Source organism: Acanthochromis polyacanthus, chromosome 15 (genome assembly GCF_021347895.1).
Source record: "Acanthochromis polyacanthus isolate Apoly-LR-REF ecotype Palm Island chromosome 15, KAUST_Apoly_ChrSc, whole genome shotgun sequence".
NCBI lineage: Eukaryota > Metazoa > Chordata > Actinopteri > Pomacentridae > Acanthochromis > Acanthochromis polyacanthus.
This window is the reverse complement of record NC_067127.1, coordinates 11,309,046-11,328,240: the sequence shown is the minus strand read 5'-3', so window position 1 is coordinate 11,328,240 and position 19,195 is coordinate 11,309,046. Positions and strand designations below refer to the sequence as shown.

The following is a 19,195-nucleotide window of genomic DNA, read 5'->3' as shown; positions in this document are numbered from 1 at the left end:
GATGAGAAAATGTGCAAAATTTTCATGTGTACAACTTCATATTGTGTGTGGTATGTGTTCCCATTGACCGTTACACAGCCTTGCATGGAACAGGAAATATTGTGTGTGTCTGATAATGTATCTGATGAGTTGCCTACAATGAGCACATTGGTACATAACAGAAAAATTCAGCTGCATGCGTTTTGAAATAGCATATTACATTCACATGATTAAAAATACAGCAGTGCCACAATATTTCTTTGGCAAGATGAACGTTGTTTTTTTTAATCACGATCAACTGTACTTTTAGAATTACAGCCTAAGCAGAGCAGCAAGTTGTTGCTTTCCCTAACATGAATGACAAACCTCCCCCAGGAACATTTGAGCCACTGATGATAGAAGGAAAATATGTCCACTGAGCTCCCATTGAATCCCTGACTTTAGCGGGGGGGGGGGGGGGGGGGGGGGGGCATACCAGTCATCTCTGCTATCGTCAGCTGACGTCTCAAACACAGTGCTACTGTGCGCTCTGGCCTTGTCCGCTGCCTCGATAAAACAAGGAGTTCTTGATGAATATTCAAACACAGCTTCTGTACATTAGCATTATTGGACTTCCAAAGGCATCTCAAATCAGATATGAAACATCCATGAGACTGCTCCTAAGATTAGAAAGCTCTTTAAAAGCAAATATCAAAAGCCTAAGGCTGGCTTAAAGATTTGAGAAATTCAGCTTTGTTTAATCATTGATATGTTTTTTTTTCTGTCCTTTTTAAGATAAACAGATCATTTTGAACCCATCACACCCAGGCTGACAGTTTCTGGTATCAAAGTTCATACTAATCTCAAAGGTTTTACAGTGATGCCCTGGAAAGGCAGATTTTGATGGTGAGCACACATTCCATTGTGCCTACAAAACAAGGCATATACTCACATATGATGTATGTAACACTGCAGTGAAATTGTAGAGTGTAATTTAAACCTGAGGCAGATAGTCATATAAAGTGGCATTACACAGAAGAGGCAGTATGAATCAAGGTTGAATCATCAACCAGGCAAAGTGGGCACCTGCCCAGGGGCCCCAGGACCTCCAGGGGCCTTTAGAAGTCTCAGATTCACGGAGTGTTTACTGGTATTTTGAATTAAATGCAAAAGAACTTTATCTACTCAGTCACAGTATCAACTAAAGCCTTGTAAGATTAGCTAATTTTGTGGCATTTAGAGGAGTCCTGTGTTGACTGGCCCCTAACAGACGAATATGTCAGTGGTAGGAGTAAATGGACAGCTGCAGTCTTCACTCCTCTGTTGAGCTGTTTTCAGCCGGCACTACTCCCACCTCTCTCAGCTTCTCCAGCCTCTGCAGGGTCTCCATGATGTCCGAGTGCCATTGTTTAACCTGCTGCGCTGCCGTCACCCCCTCCTGTAATCACACTGTTACTTTTTTAGTGTGGAGTCATAGTGCATAAACACCGCTGAGAAATGAGCCACAGCATGTTCACTTCCTGTATGCAACCAACAACTATCCTTTAAAGGGGTAATAATACAGTGTAGTATACTAACAATGTACACTGTTTACTTTCAGGTGAGCACTTCCTCTTTATTTTACATTATAGTGAAAGGCTAGAAACAAGGTGGGAGAAGAAGGATCAAGGCGTTCACCAAAGCTCCCTGCCTGGCATCAGATTGTAGACATTGTAATTATGTGGTATGTAACTAAGCTGTTTCTGTGCTGGTTGGCATCTTCGCATAAAGGCTGGAGACATTTAAACAGCCAGTGCTGCTCAGTCCAAAGGTAACAAAATCCACCCATCATCTCAAAACATCCACCTTATAGCTTGTTTCTTTAACATTAAAAAAATGGTCTAAAAACACCAATTTCCTTCCCATTTTATGGGACTCTGGTTGACAGTTTCTTGGGTAGGATCAGTTACAATCATCACCTTAATTAAGAGATTCCAGGAAGTTATTGTGCACTGCCAAGAAATAGTCTGGCATATATCCCTTTCTAAAATACAAATTTCTGTTTTTTATATATTGGTTTCCATATGGACGGAAAAAAAAACAACCACTTTCTGCTGCTTCGCCCTGATTCCAGCCTTTACGCTAAGGAAATCTAAATGGCTGTTTCCTGCAGCTGTACAGGGTGCAGTTCCAAAATGTCAAACTATTTCATTAAATTTTCATCATCAGGCTATGCGAGATACGCACAGCAGGGGGTGAAACTTACATGATTTTTTATTTTTGTGTCAGCTTCTGCAGCTATGAGCAGCTTCACTATCTTGTATCTGTTGAGACGCACTGCATCGTGCAGCGCTGTGTCGCCCTCCTAAAATGAGAAAAGATGTATTTTATTAACAGTCGAACTGAATTGTTACAAAATACAGAAGTGAAACACATTGTTCACTTGCTTCCTACCCTGTCCCTGGAGTTAATTTTTGCACCACTGGACAGCAGGTACTCGACAATGGCGGTGTGGCCTGTTCTTGTGGCCACATGCAGAGGAGTGCTGTTCAACTGCATATGGACATGAATATACACTGTGACTGGGTTATCTGTATGCAAATCCACACATAAAGAAGCAACTGTTTATTAGTAAAAGACTGAGTATGTTCCCAGATATGCAAATACGAGTTCAGGTACAGACCCAGACACAAACAAAACACACATTCACCTTATCTCGAACATTAAGATCAGCCTCTTTGTTCGTCAAGGCTTTTACAACTTCTAAACTTCCCCCTCTGCAAGCACAGTGTATGGCCCTGGAGCCCAGCTGAAACACAGTAGGAGAGCTCCATCCTATTAGTAGTGCTGACTTTGGGCCACAAGAGGCTGGATCGCTAGTGTGAGAAGATAATCTCACCCAGTATGATCATCATCTTTACAAACAAGCATCTTACTTGATCTTTTAGGTTGATATCGGCTCCTTTTTCTAACAGCATTTGGACAGCCACAGTGTGTCCTTCCAGAGAGGCACGATGCAGCGCAGTCCTCTTCAACTGGAGAGTATAAGCAGAAATTATATTAATATAATAAAAAAATTGCTTATCTGTTTTACAGTGAAAGCTCTACCTCATCTTGGGCATTAGGATTCCCGCCATCAGCCAGATACATCTCAATCACTTTCACTTTGCCTTGACTGGATGCATTCATGAATTCAGCAGTATCCACAGGCCCTATCTTTCCACACACAAACACATAGAAACACAAAGGAACAAGAGAGGTGGAGACTCAATTTTAACATCCCTGTTATGCACATGAGACGTGTTTTCTGAAAACTACAGCTCACCACGGGGATTTCTGCAGATGCTCTGGGTGGGTAGGTCGTCTTGATCTTCTTTTTTCTTCTGCATTCCTCTGGGATATTATCTCCTGCACTCAGGTCTAAAATCTCACAGTGAAGGTCCGATGAGAGCCTTCTCACTCTCTCCTCTTCCTAGCAAATCACAAAAAGAGTAGCACCGTAGAAAACACTCTTAGAAACCCTAGACGAGGGAGGTCGCATTGGCTTGCAAAACAGTGGTGCCAGGTGGGCTAAGGGGTGTTGAGAGCTGGGAATGACGGTGTTAATGTCAAAATAAATTCGCAGCATAGTGCAAGCTCGGCTTGGCAATAACAATAGTAGCATTCCCAGTAAAGTGCCTTTCATATGCTGTTAATATGTTTTTACATAATTCATCAGTGACATTGAATTAATCTGTGTAAATGTTACCTTTCATCAGAAAATACTGAAATGTAACAACAGCTTATCAATGCACACACGTCCACATTAAATACATTTATTTTACATGTTTTCATGAATCAGTACTTTTTCAAATTGTGGTAATAGTAAAACATGGAGATTACATAATACACATTCTGCTGTTCTGTTTAAAAGGCTCCCCTGTGGTAAGTGTCTACTGATTACTATTTTAGAAGCCGTACTTCATATACTATAAAACAACTGGTGAATCATCACAACAGTCAGTTTAGAAACAGTATGTCTCTTACCTACCTGTGTTTTCTTTTCAACTCCTGTTTTATGATCCATCCTACTGGATGCCCACTGCACAATGGTTTCCATTTCTGGCATGTAGAATGCAAAAAATACAAAAAGACAATCAATAAAGTAATTTGGGACAGCTAAAGCTATTAGATATTGGCTAATAACCTGGAGCCAAATCAAAGAAAAGTGGATGAAAATCCAGCTGACTGCGTGTCACTTTATACAGAAGTGCTGTGGGTCCAGTGGCTTCCTGGCTGGAATGCCGGGTTCACGGTGGGACATTGTGTTACCCCAACAAACAGGTGTCCGCATGTATGTTTGTGTGTGCTTGCCAACTCTACATTCTCCGTCTCCCTTTCCTTCTCCGTATTTTCCTCTCTGTCATGCACGCACACACGTCCGTGCACAAATACATCCAACCCTTTAGACATGTCATGCACTGTGGATATATTCATACCACAAGCTCCTGGTTTTACTCACTTCTGTAGTTGCAACAGCTTGTACTTCTCTTTTACAGGAATACAGCCCTCATAAACACACTGTTTTGAGGGATTATGCTCTTTATAAAAGTTCCATTACTGTCAAGTGATACCTTGTAAGTATCTGTTTTACAGCTCAGCAGCAATCAATCACTGCCCAGGAAGAATTTTTTCCATTAAAGCAAACCATTGAAAAGGTGCTTCAAACTATACCCACCTATGTGCAGCAGATATACAAATATGTTTAAAATGCCATCAGTGACAATCAAGCAATTATTCTGTTAACTTGTGCAGGAAGACATATCATGATTTAAATAAGCAGTCAGAGCCATGGTGAAGTATTTCCACCTTGGTACTGTAGGGTACTGATGACAGTCTAAAAACATGGATTCAGTCTTCTAAGATTTCATAATAATAACTTTTTTTATATTGCATCCTTAAGAACTGTGTTTACAAAGTGCTTTGACAGTCAAAATATGCAACACAGACAGTCAAGCAAGACATAGGAGACAAGTCAGAGCAGTCAGTTAAAATAAATAGTATAACTGATAAGTTAAATTAATAATTAGCTAGTTAGTTTCATATGTCACAAACATAATTAACCAACCCTGTCAACAAGAATGGGACCTTGTTTATTGTAATATTTCTTCAGAATTGGTTACCGGTTCGAACACATATAGCTCCAATTTTACAGGTTGCCATTGAGTTGGCAGTGTTGTAGCAGAGTTGTAGGTGAGCTGGTGTGCTCCAGCTGCAGCATGCTAGGAGATGTGAACAGACAGAAAGGCTGGGACTTCATGTATCTGCACATTGTTAGGTGCAGAGTCACATCTAAATCGTTTTAAGGCAAAAAGGATGATTTTCACAGAAAAAAAAAATCTAAATGTTTATCTATCACAGCGATGAGATTTTAGGGGCTAAATTAATGATCAGAGAGGGACTCATTGCACCATTTTAGTTGTGTTAAACTTATATAGTGTCATCCAGTATACCTTTATCAGGTGTCTCTCACATTAAACATGCTTTCTGCACACTTTAGTATTGATATTTTTATACAGGATGGACAGTTGGTTACACACAAACATACCCATGGTGTTTACAAGTGCTTCTGCCAGAGTGTGACAAAGTGACATGTTAATGGTTAACGAGTGGCTATGAAGGAAGTGACAGAGTTCAGCTGGGTAGGAAGCAGCAGCAGCCATTTTAGCCCCACAGCTTATGTGTCCTGCTGCTTTCAACCATGAAGCACAGGCAAAGAGACAGTTGACAACCAGCTTATGTCTCTACTGGACTGACTGTGAGTAATGTTGTTTGTTGTACTCAACGGGATGTTCCTCTTGATGCTTTACTGCATAGAAACTATTGAAAAGAGAGTGCTTGTTGACTTCTAGTCGTGAAATAGGTGATAAGCTACACCGACTGAGCTCTTTAAATATTTCCATGTTCCTATTAAGAGAGTCTGTTTCAACTACAGAAGGATTAGCTCATGACATTGTTGTCATGAAATGATTCATCACGCTTAGTACCATTATTCAATGACGCGTGTATGTCTCAGGTGGAAATACAAATACCATGGTGATGCTGAATCACTTGAGTGTAGAGGACCCAGATGATGGCTCTCCACTGCTCCCTGAGGCTGCAGAGGCTCCAACACCAACACCTGTCTCTCACAGACAGCGAGTGGTCACAAAGACTGCCTCTAAGGAATTTTTTGTTCGGAGGTACTCTCTCGAAGCACTGTATTTATATTGTTTACTTGTAATTATTGCAATAAGGTTGCTTAATCATGTATTCATGCTCTATTCTCATCTTTCTCCTCTGCTGTTCAGCAGGGAGAATCTCATCATCAGTGTTCTGCTGCTGATCGGATGCTACTCGGCTATACTGATTCCTGCATATTTCCCCTTGGATAGGGTGGCAACCCCCAGTGATGACTACCTAATTCCCAAAAATCTGGTACAGATGCATCCTGGCAAGTGTTTTGGACCTCTTTTGCTCTTACCAGATTTAACTTGAATGTGTGATCCTCTGTTCAGGGCTTGTTAAATCGGTCAGCCTCCCTGCTGTCAGATCCTTGTCGACCTCGCTGGTGTCTGGACCACCTCAAGCCCCTGTCCTGTTCTGCAGGCCTCCTGGACATCCCTGTGTTTGTTCAGCAGGACAGGCTGTGGGATCTGTCCCCTCCTCTGGGGCTCCAGGGCAGTGAGGAGCATCTGGCGCTGGCTCTTGCCTCTTTGCCTCAGCCTGGCCTGCCTCCATCACTGACGAGGGAAGGCAGCTGCAGGCGATGCGTGGTGGTTGGCAGTGGAGGGGTTCTTCACGGGAGCCATCTTGGATCCCATATAGACCAGTATGACATCATTATCAGGTATGTGTGCCAGAGTCAGACGTGAGTGGAAGGACATGTTAGATAGACTATTTTTAACCTATGCTGATGGACGGCAGCCAAAATTGGAGTGATGTTAAGGGAAAAGACACAAAGAGAACACACTGCGTCTCTTTCACTAGGCTGAATAATGCTCCAGTGGATGGCTTTGAGCGAGATGCAGGTTCACGCACCACCATCCGCCTGATGTACCCGGAGGGAGCCCCTCATTCTGCAAATGAGTACAAAAAGACCGCCATGGTTGCTCTGGTGGTTTTTAAGAGCTTAGACCTGGACTGGCTCACTTCTGTCATCACCAAGCAGCCTCTGGTGAGCCTATATCACAAGGACTATTGCACACAGAAATGATACATTACATAAGCCGCGAGTATCGCAGCAGCCCATGTAGCAATGCTGCTCCCTCATCATCACACTCACTGCCTAACATGCTCTACATCCCCTGTGTTGTTTATTTTTTTCAACAGAGCTTCTGGTCCAAAATGTGGTTCTGGAGGGAAGTGGTGGATGATATTCCTCTGACACCAGAGAGCTTCAAGATCCTCCACCCTGAGATTATTCATAAGACGGGACAAGTCTTACAAACGTATACTATGAAACAGGGAAATGTGAGTTCTAGCATGCAAATTCTGTAGCTCCCATATGACAAACTGTGACTCACTCTGATATTCTGCTCATGTTTAGTTGTACACTTACATACAATGCTGCATATAAAGAGAAAAAAAAGGAAGCAACAGTGGCACATCCGGGTAGTCTATAATCTTTCTTGAATATATACCAGCCTGAGACATGAATTAACTGAGCTGTAAACCTAGTTAGCGAAAGATGAGCAAAAATGCATATTTTGCTACTCACCATCCTCGTAAAAACTTGTGCCATTACGTTGGATGATACTTAATGACAAAAGTATTGCTTAAAAGTTTGTGCTCATTAAGAAACAGAACAAAAGTCCTTTTCTCCTCAAAAAGATGTTGCCAACACTGGGTGCCAGTGCAGTGGTGATGGCTTTGCAGCTGTGTGACCAGATCAGCCTGGCAGGGTTTGGCTACGATATGCAGCATCCGGGGGCCAGACTTCACTACTATGAGGCCATACGCATGGACGCCATGAAGGCTCAAGTAAGTTCAGATTGACAATTCAGTTCAATTTCATTTATATAGCAAAGATTCACAACAAATAGCACAATAAAGGCCAGACTGTACAAATTATAAACAGAGAAAAGATTACCCAACAATCTCGAGCTGACTTTGGATTACCTATGTGCAATGGTGGGAAGGAACTTAAAAAAACATTAGAATAGTTGGGGGAAAGAACCAGGCTCAGGGCAGGCAGCCATCTGCCTCGACCGGTTTGGTGACAGTGGGGATGAGTGGGGTGGGCATGGCAGGAGGTGTTGGGATGGGGACGGCAGGATAGCAGGGCTTTAAGTATTGACTCGTGATTTATTCATTTTCTTATCATTATCCAGGTGGTGCACGATGTCAGTGCTGAAAAACGTTTCTTGAGGGACCTGGTGTCTGCGAGTGCTGTGACTGACCTCACAGGAGCTCTGTGAATCCAAGACTGATCATATACTGAGCTCAACATGCACTCCCCCTTCCTCCTGTAAGGAGTCTCCTCCATAATGTGGCCTGCTTGAAGAATCCTAAACGGAGCGGACTGATATTTAAAGTGCTCGGTGAGCACATGAAACCCGAAATGCTATGATAATGGTAGAGAGTCACTTCTCATTCCAATTCAATTAGCTTATTAACCCTCTGAATCCCAAGCATTATCCTTCACCTCAATGGAAGCAGCACAATCATGGGTAAAAGTTAAACATGTCTTTTGTGCAGTATGGCACAGTCATAATTCCATGAATCATAACAATAACAAAAACAAAAACATTTATTTAAAAAAAGATGGCATTAACATGTAAAATATTTTTTCTAGTGCCCACAGATGTTGTCAATGCTGGGAAAAAAATGGCAGCCCTACATACGCTAGCCATTTCACAATAACAGCCTGCAGCTTGTAGCTCAGCTGAAAGTCTCAGATTTTTTGTTGGAGTGTTTTGTTTTTCACAGAAACTTCTTTCAGAATTTATGCAAACAATTTATCTTTAGAATATGAAAAAAATAGACCTGTGGAATAGAGTTTTTGATTTTGATAAAATACCTCAATTCTAAGCTTATATTAGTTGAAACTTACAGATGGAACCACACTGCACACTTGATGTGTTCAAGGGCCATTGGACTGTTGAAAATGTGTTTCTTTCTCTTTTTTTGGCTATGAAAAATGGTGTAATTTTGGTAATTTCAGAATGATAACATGCTTCTCAAACCTGCAGGAAGGGTTTTAGGATTTAGAGGATTAATTCACCAGCTGTTACAAGTGCTGTTACTAATTGTATAGGTGTAATAATTTTGTCATTACAATAGGAATGCAATGTGTAATGGCTCAAGCAGCCAATTCTGTTTACAATAACTCAATAAACAAGTGAATGTGAGACTACAGATATTTTCTCCAAGAATAATCTACATTAAGAGAAACACAGAATAATTTATTGTGTTGCATCTTTCATTTATACAACAAATGACACTGGCAGCAGTACAGACAAAAATGGAGAGTCGCTGCTTTCTAAAATCTTTCTATCTTTCTATCAGCTGCAAATTTTTAAAAGTGAAAAAAAAACAAACAGTTTAACTATATACATATGCAGCATTACTAATAAATAGGAAACAGCCCGTAATTAATGTTCAAAAATATATAAAAATCAAGGAGCGACATTGTCAAAATAGTTCATAAAAGAGAGATAAAAGTGCGTAAGTGCACAATGGCATTAGAATGTTCTAATCACAAATGTAAGTGCATACAATAAACAATACTAGGTCACTCTATCTATGTACAGCACAGTGTGTATCTATAATGAGAGTGAGAGAATGTGTTTTTTTGAGCTCTTGGCAGTACAACAAACCTTGGCTACTCTCACTTTGAGTGTGTCTACAGCAGCGGGTTGCGTGAAGGCTCCCACAATTTGGTTGCCAGCTGTCTGCAGTGCTGGAGGATGATGTCGGTGGGGATGACCGCCAGGTGGATTGTCAGCAGCTCATAGCACTTCACCGCCTCGCCCTGGTGATTCTTCCTGTAATACCGAAGCAGCTTCCTGCAACACACATCCCTTAGATTACTCAGGAGAATGACATTTTTAATTAATCCCATTCATTTGTACTCATAGCGGATTGTTTACCTGTAGTAGTCCCACGCAAGCATCCCAATGGGGGCTGAGTCATCAGGTAGGGTGGGTATGTCCCCTGCCTCTAACTTGTAGCCCTGGTCGATACACATCGCATGACGCTGTTGCTTGACTTAAAGGCAGGTAAACTGATTTCTTTTTTATGAAGGAATACTAAAACATGACTTACTGTTTCATTTTCAAACCAGAGGAAGTAGCAGAAGTAGAAATCTCCATCACGCAAGGTGACAGTGGAGTAGCCCTTCTGAAGATAACGCCGTGTTGTGCTGACCAGGCCCCATACCTTTAGTACAGAACAATAAAGACAAACTAATTTAAAACAAATAAGTAAAAAAAAAAAAAAAGAAAGAAAAGAAAAAGAAATAGAAAAATATACTGATTTAATCTGTTCTGTGCTACCTGTACAAATAATATAAAAATAAGTTTGCCTAGCTTTGCAAAAAACAGTGGGAAAAAGGATATCAGCCATCGTATATAATCATTTGGACATAAAGTACTGAAAAACAACACGGTTTGCAAAGTGTTACAAGCTGGAATATGTCTTAGCCACAGGCAGAAACTTCCTGAAGTCTCTGCAGGTTGGCTGAGAACAGTTTCCCTGTTTCCAGTGTTCATGCTAAGCTAAGCTAACCAGCTGCTGGCTCCGATTGCATATTCATACATATAAGCATAAGGAAGAGAACATATATTCGCCAAAATGTCAAACAATTTTTAAGCTAGGCAATCACATCAGAGGCATTACATTTAAATTTCACTCTAACTACTGATTTTTGCAGTGAAGGCAGCAGTAGACTAAAATGAGGCCTAGTTGGTTTGACCTTGCTTTTGATGTACTGAGCCACCGGTCCTTTGCCCAGCTCAGACGTGGTGCGTTCTGTGATGCTGAGTGACGGCGCAATCATTTGGCCGGTGGATCGGTCCACACAGATAAAGTGGACGAGGCCTGGGAAATCCTCCAGGTAAGTGAGATTCACTTGGTTAAGGGAACACACTCAGAATAACTCTGTGTTATGCTGTAAAACGTGTATACATGTTGTTAATCCATGCACTTGCAGAAATAACCAAAAGTAAGTTAGCTGAGAGATGTGTCACATAGATTATTTTGCTGATAGGATATGACACCATGGTGATATTCCTCTTGCTTTTCACCAACAGAAAGTCCTTCCAGTCTATCAGTTTGTCTCTGGGAGAAGCGGAGAAGTTGACAAAAACAGCAGAACAAGAAGACAAAGACAGGAAGAGAAAGACAGAACAGACATGAACACTAAGGACAATAAGGAATGCTTTTGTGGAGTCAGTGTCTTGATACATGTACTGAAAGTTGATTTATTCTTTAAACATTTTTACAAAAAAGTCTAAAACAAAACTAATGCAATAAGATGCTCGGCTGACTGATACTCACTGCACCATGGTCTGGGCTCGTTCCTGCAGAGCGGGCGAGAGCCATCGAGGGGTGTCGGCTGATCCAGAGTCAGTAAAAAAACAGTGTCGGTATACGCCACACAGCTGGGTTTTCATGGCCTTACACGATGGGATGAGACTAAAACAGATGTAATAGATGTAATCATTCAAAGGATCATCTGAAAGTTTTGCCGTGCTGCCATTTGGCCAGCAGAGGGCTGCAGCAGACTTACTCTTCAGTGAATCCAGACCCTCCTTTGGTAAAGGCTCTGCTCTTGAAATCCGTCCATACACTTTGTAAATGTCCGAACTGGAAGGAGTAAGGACAGATTTTATTGACACATGTCTATAATTATTGATTAATCACATTTATTGCTATAACACACAGAGAACTTGAGGTAATTCATTCAGTTGAAACTCTGGTAACAAAACATATCTTCGAAATTTCTAAATTTAGGTTAGGGTAATAATAATCTAGATTTCTCTGCTGACGAGCACAAGTGAAGTAAGGTTGACAGAAAAATATATTTTAAAGTGAACTATTCTAATTTTTTTTCTGGAAAGAAATTCCACTTAAATTTGTGTTAAGTGTTATTGACATGTACTAGTGAGCTGTAAAAGCTTCATTTGAAAGAAAAAAAATCACTGAACATAATAACAAAGCAACAGAGTTGGTACACAGAACATACCTGTAGCTCACTGGGCCCCAAGGCTTTAATGAATTTATCCAGTTTGCCACGGATATCAAGCGTAGTAAGCTGACTTTTGGCAGCAGCAGGACTTTGGCCTTCATTTAAACGCTTCTCCAGCTTGGCAAAGGCCTCCAAAAATTTATACACTGACATGGCCACTGCACTGGTGGGAATCTGACAGAGACAAATATACTGTTTAAGTGGTTCTACAAGGAAGCAAAGATGTGTTTAGACACATAAGCCCTTACAAATATGTCATAAATGTGCCCCCAACTGGGCACAAAAACACAACAAGTCCAGACTGAAACAGTGTGTACATGTATGCAAAATCATGAGTATATACATGGCTGTGTGTTGTCATCCACAAACCTTAGTTAGCAGCACTAGTGTGATGCCAGGCCACAATGGGAGACAGTACATGGAGTGAGGCATCATGGGATACAACCCGTCTTTAAGGTGGACCTCCAGGAAGACTCTGCGAGGGGCTGAAGGGTCGGGTGGACTAACTTCCAGAGTGTGCAAGCTGTCCTCTGCCATCTGGAGACATCATCCGTTTGTCCAGTTGTGTCAAAGGCCACTGAAAAATCTGTTTATTTAGCCATTAAAAATATTCTCACCTGGATGTCTGGATCCACAAACTCAAATAGAGGAGGACTTTCTCTTACTGGTTTTTCTGGTGACACACACATACAAAGAAAGATCGAGAAAAACATACATTATACTATCATGATGAATAACATACTGTGTTTGTGGATTATAATAATAATAGTTAAATAATAATAATTTCACCATCGCCATCCTGACTTTTGAAACCAGATGTGAAGAGTAAAATGAGAATACGAGAACTCCGAGACATTATGGAAATGAATATGGTACGGACCTGTTAATGACTAGCTAGCCCCGCCCAAAAACATACCCTCCTTTATCAGGTACTTTACTCTAAATGAGAAAATAATTCACAAAAAGGAAGCCAAGCTGTATTAAAGGAGACTTGAAACTTGCAACGGAGACCATAAACCGATTATGACAATGTTTACTAAGTTGAAAAATCACATGAGAAGTAAGATCATTCTCTTATCAAATTCCATACGAACTGATCTCTTTTAGCAACCAGAAAAATCGCCCCCTGCTGGTTGCTGGAAATAATACAGGTTTAAGTCACTTCCAAGTTGGTGTCGCTTCATAGACCTAAAGGCTACGTCCATCTTTTATGCATAGTCTATTATCCAGATCCACTTCTGTGAGTGTATTTAAGTACTAGCTGGGTATAGGCATGAATTTATTATGTTTAGATGTGACCAAGTGCATTTGGCATACTATGTCAATCAGCACGTTGCTGCATGGATGTCTATGTTGAATATGTGCTGCTTGCAAAAACAAACAAGATTATCTACGCACTAATTTTAATCAGAAATACATGCCTCCATAGTAATCACTGCATAAAAGCAATTACACATATTCTACTTGGCAACCCACCTGAATCGCTGGAGTCTCTGTCTGTCGGGGACGGCTCTGGAGTGTAGAAACTTTCAGGACCGGAACCAGACGTACTCTCCACATCCTTCACAGACAAACGCACAACACGTTCAGAAGCAAGATGACCAACATTTTGTGGTGGTGCCTTTAGATCGGCTGTCAGCGCTTTGTACCTCAGGGCTCGGGTCATCCAGGTCTACGTTGCTAGGACACATATTCTGAGCCATGATGATGAGAGCCAGGAGGTCTGAGGTGGCGAGCGTACTCGCATTGCGGCTGGAATGAGTGCAGGGGCAAAAAGACAGCAAATACAGCCTCTTCATCGATTTCATAGTTGGAAAGGGGAACGTGTCGAAGTTATAGTCGGCATTACGCGTACCTGGAGTAGAAAGCAAGCAGTTTGGTGTGAACCAGGATGAAAGCATGCAGCACCTCCTCTCCTGCTCTGTCTACGCTGCTGTTGAGCTGCTGAACTAAACGGCGCTCCAGGAACTCGATGCACTGCTCACACAGCGTGGGGTGGATCAGCCTCTCCACCGCCTGAGAGAGGGAGGAGATGGCATGTGAGCCTGGTGACGGTGGGTTATTTCTTTTTTTTTAACAAAGATCACTTGATTGGGTTAGAATTTACATGTCCAATGTATTCAATGCCCCAAAAAAGACGTCTTACTTGTAATTTTCCCCATTTAAAGTCGTGAAAGAGAAGAGAAAGAGAAAATCAAAAATGCAATAGGTAATGAACATTTCACTGGAAACGAAAGACATCCGGCATGATTCATCAAAATAGCCTGAAAAATTGCTTTGACTACAGGGAATCCAGGGTAAATTAATGCTGATATGGGGGGAAGTTGCATTTTCTAATTAGAGTTTGAATAATCTAGAAAAAAATGCACAGCAAAATGAATGCATAAACAGAAAGCTGGAAAAACAACACCAACATCCTTCTACCAGTGAGAAAATATTTTTGGTATTGTGCAATTTTCTGCCATCTGGTGTTTAAAATTTTTATATCATGCACCACAGTTGATCAGGGCTTACTAATAAATAATGAAAATAAACACTGACATGACATTTTGTGCATTATACTAACACTGGCAGCTTAATAATGTCTGGGCTTTATTGCATTCAAGGCCCCTGTGGGGACAAATATATGAGCTCGACTCCATATGAAAGTGGCAAAAATCTGACTGCACTCCACTGTATAGTCTTTTTTGAACCCATACATCAGCAATCAAAGCGATGAGTGAAAAATCGGAATAGGACAAAATTGATAAAAATAACAACCAAAAAAGACACAGTTTTCCTTTAAAGTCTGCTTTGTAATGTAACAAAGTGTAGCACCTCCACTAAGAAGCTCTGGTCGTTCTCCCGCAGGCGGCTGTAGGTTTCCAGGAGCTTCTGGAGTTGCTTCCATAGTCTCGCCCTCTGCTCCGTGTCCTGAGGCCGCAGTCTAACAACAAACATCACAAATCATATAAATTAACCAGATGCTTCATTAAAAGTGTGCTCTCTCGAAACACAGAATGTCTTACTCTCTCTTTAGGAGGGCCCCGCTGAGGGTGACCATGCCAAACCGGACCTCGATCATCTTCTTCATCACATAGATCTTCCTCCTCAGATCGTCCTCCTTCTCCTCACCGTCTCCATTCACAGCAATGTAGAGGCACTCATCGAACTGAGGACACAAAAAGAGTGAATAAATTAGTATTGCCTCCAGCACATGAATAAAACGGAGAATATAGTGAAAATTAAACGTCTCGAATTTCTTCTTGCTCTTTGGGTTCACTAGAAAGTTAAATAAGTGCACAAGAAAGGCCTAAAAGAACGTGGAGGGGACCTGAAATATATCAAGTTATGACTGTATCACGTGGTGCAGCAGGACAAAGCTTGGTTTGACTCAATAACTAGACTCACATGACACACATGGTGCTTGACTGACTGCGGTAAGGTCGCTGTGTTACTACTGAAGTTCAGCACAAAACACAAAGACATCAGAATCCCAGCCTTGTCATTTTGCAAGGAAAGTTACAATACATGTGGAAGAAGGCTAATCTAGAAAGTTGTGCAGGAGTAAAGACAGCCTTTATTTTGAAATGCACCTGGTGTAGTACGTAGATGTGGTTGTTCTCCGTGGTGAAGGAGGTGTAGCTGTCGCTCTGCCGATCCACTATAGTGCTGCAGGAGATAATGATGGGAGCAAACTGAGTGCTGATCATGTCCTCAAAGGCCGGAAACTGACAATTCAAAGAAAAAAGAAAAGTGGAATTTAGATTCTCACAGCCACAGGACGCAAGTTAAATAGCACATGCACATATTTATATTGCACAGGATTTTGCTCCGTCTCACCCTCTGGCCCTCCTCCTGCGATGCTCCATACTGCTTCTGGATATTCTGCTGAAATTCGAGGTCGGTCCAGTGGAAGAGGACCTCGGCGCTCTCGCTGGCTATCAGCAAACACTTCATCTGGTCCACACATGCGCTTCTGTCCTGCCTTACTGTGGTGTTCTGTTTATTCCGAGGGCTTCACGTGCATTAGGCTGTAAAGAAAGACGGCAAAAGTACTGAAGTGAAAGACGTTTATCGGAGAAATTTCGTAAAGCAAGAGAGGAATGTATGACGACGTTAAAACAAACGAAACACATGGAAACAAATCCGCAAAAATCAATCGACTGTCAGCTATAAAATGGTGAAACAGTTATTTTTTAAAGAAAAGAAAGTGAACATTCTGTGATTCCAGCTCCTTTGATTTGGATATTTCCTGGTTTCTTTACTACTCTGTGACAGCAAACTGCATATCTTTGGGTTGTTGAGAAGAAAAGACATTTCAGGACGTCATCTCAGAATTTGGGAAACACTAATCGATATTTTTCATCGATTTCTGACATTTTATGGACCAAACAGCTAACTGATTAAACAATGAAATAATCGACAGATTAATGGTCAGTGAAGATATTTGTTAGTTGCAGCCTTTAAAGGAACTCACTACGTAGAAAATCTCACAAAATCTTTTACTTTTGATTATTCTGTCTTGTGCATTACACATTTGAGAAACACAATAAAAGAAAGAAATTTTAAAAATGATAACTACTGATCTAAAAACTCACTTCATTTCTAAGTATGCATTTCATTTTTGAGTTATTTTTCGCTCAGAAGATTGTCAAAAGTAAGGATTTGAAGCTTAAACAATAGATTAACAAATGAATTAAAGACACCAACATCTATTAATAATTAATGCATTTAAAAATTGAAATAAACCAAAGACAATCTTAAAATCATCATTCACTGTGCGTGAAGCAAAGGCCTAAACCTCAGTCTGAATTTCGGCGAGCTTCACAGCCACGAGCTCTGTGTCTCTGACTCACGGGAACATGACGTTCACACAGGCCTTGTTATGATTTTATTAGCCTGCAGAGAAACTAAAAGCAAAAGGGAAACCTGTTCCCATGCTCCACTGCCTCTCGACCTAAAACAGTCAGTCTCTGGTATTTTATCAATGAGAGCCTGCAGGGAGATCACAGATAGGAAAAAGTACGATCAGAGGCAGAAACTGTAAGTGAATCCAGGACGAATTCAGGAAAAGCACATTTACTCCGCTGTTCTCCTATTCACTCGGGTTGATTTGCAGTTACACCTTGAGGTAACAGACACCGTATATTTTACATTCTCCTGAATAATAGATGTTTAAGAATAAAGTATGAGAGAAGGTAAGACTGAGGCAGTGATCTAGGGAAGTCAACTGGAAAAAGAGACGCCTGAAACGTCACCATGAGCTGCTACTTTAATAAATGTTCTTGAGAGCATTAATCTTAGTACTACTAGATTATGACATATGACTTGTTGTTCAGCACCTAAAATACATCACATGGATGTCATCATCATGCCTCTGGCAGTAGGTCAACATAAATGTAACTTTAACCGGAAGTGATGAGTGATCAATTCATTTAGTGTTGCATCACCGATGAATGTAATGTGATTACAGCAAAGTATTTTATTGTAATGCATTACCCAAAACACTTCCTGCTGGCCTTGTAGAACACATTTGAACACGTTAACGTCAATGTTTCATTATCATCTATTTTTTTAGAAGCAATATTTCATTACAATGTGTAAGATTATCACTTATTATTTCACTATAATTATTTTTTTTCTGTTCTATTCTAGCATTATTTGAGCTTAATTATCTTATTTACTAAACACTGCATTTCTTGTCTTTTTTTCAGAGTAATATCTGCAACAAGAATTTTTTGGGGGAATAATACATTTCTATCTTATCTTACCTCTTAATGTGCTGCTGCTCTTATCTTGTCAGTTTATCCCAAAGCTGCTCATTTCATATTTGGAGCATCTGCGGGCTGTAAATAAACAGTCAGACATGACTTAAAAAAGAAGATAATGTCTAGATTTCTCCTTAATCTTAATGTCAGAGTGTAGTTTTGTTGATTCCAACAGCAAATTAACTGTTTGACCAAGTAAAATCGTCCCAATCCGTAAATTACACTCCATGTTTTACCTAAAGCCAACTTTCCTATTACCAAACTTTTCACTTCCTCCGTGCACATTGATCACCAGCGAAACAAACAAACAGCTTAAATTCATGTCACAGCAGCTCACTCAGACTTTTCTGCTCCGGATGATCCCAGCATCTCGGTCCAGTGTCTCTTCTGTCTGAATCTTCTGCCCCTTTCAGTTTTTTTTCCTGCAGTTTGTGGACGTTTTACTTCGCAGTGTCGCTATTTCGACTCGCTTCCTTCCTTCCTTCCGCGCTGCAGCCGCACAGCAGCGCTGCGTCATGTGATCTGCAGTCTGCGCTGATCTGAAGCCAGATTGGGCCGTGAAGCGGTGGAGGAGCGGCCTGTTAGGGCTGCTCCTGGATAAGTGTCGTTGCTAAGTGGCTCTTCTGTTCGCTGGATTGCCCCCCCCCCCCCCCCCCAGGCGCCTGATGATCGGTGAGGCAGGAAGAAGTCATGTGCCGGTGCGAAAACTGGGCCACATGACCGGGAGGCTGTGTTGGAGATAATAGTCTGGTATTTGTGGCACGCAGCTTCATGGCTGGGATTGAGATTACCAGTGCTTGTGCCCTTTATTTTCAAGTTTTCCTAGTAGTGCAAATCTGTTAATAAGCCTAATAAAGTAAGCCTTTTAGACATTTTCAGGAAAAGTGAACCCAAAATTGCAAATCATTTCTTATTACAGAGCAACTAAACTGCTCACAGTATGATTATAAGCAGATACGGAGGCCCGAGGGCTGGATTTTTTTTTTTTTTTTTAACAAAACCTCTAATTTAATCAAATGAAATCACCCTTACAACAATTTTAGGTCTCTGAAAGAAAAAAAATAGCTGTGGTGAACCTTTGGCAATGTTGCCCCAGATTTTCAGCAAGATCATATTTTCATGTGCAAATTAGATTTGCGGTAAAGTGGACTGTTGGATTATTTCATGGGGAGGTTCAACCATTATCCCACTTTAATTCTACACAGAGAGACGGGGTCAGCAGCCGTTCATTGTGCAGGACCGAGACACAGAAACAGACCAGCATTCACATCTATAGCCAATTTAGAATCACCATTTA

General features: G+C 41.1%; 3 protein-coding genes and 2 long non-coding RNA genes across 6 annotated transcripts; 2 read left to right on the top strand and 3 right to left on the bottom strand.

The window, feature by feature from the left end:
• Nucleotides 1-468: 468 nt before the first annotated feature.
• On the bottom strand, nucleotides 469-3,148 carry ankrd2 (ankyrin repeat domain 2 (stretch responsive muscle)). The gene is made up of 6 exons (XM_051960105.1): nucleotides 3,046-3,148; nucleotides 2,863-2,972; nucleotides 2,648-2,813; nucleotides 2,392-2,490; nucleotides 2,204-2,302; nucleotides 469-1,396 (listed from the first exon to the last, which is right to left on the bottom strand). The coding sequence occupies exons 1-6, from the start codon at nucleotides 3,124-3,126 to the stop codon at nucleotides 1,271-1,273; spliced, it is 681 nt and encodes a 226-aa protein (XP_051816065.1). The 5' UTR covers nucleotides 3,127-3,148; the 3' UTR covers nucleotides 469-1,270.
• Nucleotides 3,149-3,268: 120 nt separating this feature from the next.
• Nucleotides 3,269-6,553, bottom strand: LOC127537588 (uncharacterized). The gene is made up of 3 exons (XR_007947309.1): nucleotides 6,440-6,553; nucleotides 3,968-4,038; nucleotides 3,269-3,409 (listed from the first exon to the last, which is right to left on the bottom strand). It is a non-coding gene; the product is annotated as an uncharacterized LOC127537588 (long non-coding RNA).
• On the top strand, nucleotides 5,600-9,315 carry st3gal7 (ST3 beta-galactoside alpha-2,3-sialyltransferase 7). 2 transcript variants are annotated; one of them, XM_022197024.2, is made up of 8 exons: nucleotides 5,600-5,734; nucleotides 5,993-6,158; nucleotides 6,270-6,393; nucleotides 6,474-6,805; nucleotides 6,946-7,132; nucleotides 7,288-7,428; nucleotides 7,789-7,938; nucleotides 8,289-9,315. In XM_022197024.2, exons 1-8 carry the CDS (start codon nucleotides 5,656-5,658, stop codon nucleotides 8,373-8,375), a joined length of 1,266 nt encoding a protein of 421 aa, XP_022052716.1. In that variant the 5' UTR covers nucleotides 5,600-5,655; the 3' UTR covers nucleotides 8,376-9,315. The 2 variants fall into 2 exon arrangements, with proteins under 2 accessions (XP_022052716.1, XP_022052715.1); XM_022197023.2 differs by having other exon boundaries at nucleotides 6,267-6,393.
• A 26-nt stretch (nucleotides 9,316-9,341) lies between these two features.
• hps1 (HPS1 biogenesis of lysosomal organelles complex 3 subunit 1) lies at nucleotides 9,342-18,463 on the bottom strand. The gene is made up of 19 exons (XM_051960210.1): nucleotides 18,236-18,463; nucleotides 17,902-17,976; nucleotides 15,971-16,161; nucleotides 15,724-15,858; nucleotides 15,157-15,299; nucleotides 14,966-15,074; nucleotides 14,004-14,164; nucleotides 13,798-13,900; nucleotides 13,625-13,709; nucleotides 12,766-12,821; nucleotides 12,518-12,685; nucleotides 12,146-12,322; nucleotides 11,690-11,766; nucleotides 11,458-11,595; nucleotides 11,174-11,238; nucleotides 10,874-11,019; nucleotides 10,225-10,338; nucleotides 10,050-10,132; nucleotides 9,342-9,965 (listed from the first exon to the last, which is right to left on the bottom strand). Exons 3-19 carry the CDS (start codon nucleotides 16,085-16,087, stop codon nucleotides 9,803-9,805), a joined length of 2,040 nt encoding a protein of 679 aa, XP_051816170.1. The 5' UTR covers nucleotides 16,088-16,161; nucleotides 17,902-17,976; nucleotides 18,236-18,463; the 3' UTR covers nucleotides 9,342-9,802.
• LOC127537587 (uncharacterized) lies at nucleotides 14,078-15,377 on the top strand. The gene is made up of 2 exons (XR_007947308.1): nucleotides 14,078-14,202; nucleotides 15,168-15,377. It is a non-coding gene; the product is annotated as an uncharacterized LOC127537587 (long non-coding RNA).
• Nucleotides 18,464-19,195: the final 732 nt, after the last annotated feature.

Coding starts and splice junctions, on each gene's coding strand:
- ankrd2 (XM_051960105.1), bottom strand. CDS start 3,126: ATGAATGCATCCAGTCAAGGCAAAGTGAAAGTGATTGAGATGTATCTG. Junction 2,491..2,647: donor ATCTTAATGTTCGAGATAAG/GTGAATGTGTGT, acceptor GTCCATATGCAG/TTGAACAGCACTCCTCTGCA. Junction 2,303..2,391: donor AAATTAACTCCAGGGACAGG/GTAGGAAGCAAG, acceptor TTCTCATTTTAG/GAGGGCGACACAGCGCTGCA.
- st3gal7 (XM_022197023.2), top strand. CDS start 5,656: ATGTGTCCTGCTGCTTTCAACCATGAAGCACAGGCAAAGAGACAGTTG. Junction 5,735..5,992: donor ATGTCTCTACTGGACTGACT/GTGAGTAATGTT, acceptor TGTATGTCTCAG/GTGGAAATACAAATACCATG. Junction 7,133..7,287: donor TCATCACCAAGCAGCCTCTG/GTGAGCCTATAT, acceptor TTTTTTCAACAG/AGCTTCTGGTCCAAAATGTG.
- hps1 (XM_051960210.1), bottom strand. CDS start 16,087: ATGAAGTGTTTGCTGATAGCCAGCGAGAGCGCCGAGGTCCTCTTCCAC. Junction 12,686..12,765: donor TTGTGGATCCAGACATCCAG/GTGAGAATATTT, acceptor TGATGTCTCCAG/ATGGCAGAGGACAGCTTGCA. Junction 11,020..11,173: donor GAGGAATATCACCATGGTGT/CATATCCTATCA, acceptor AAGTGAATCTCA/CTTACCTGGAGGATTTCCCA.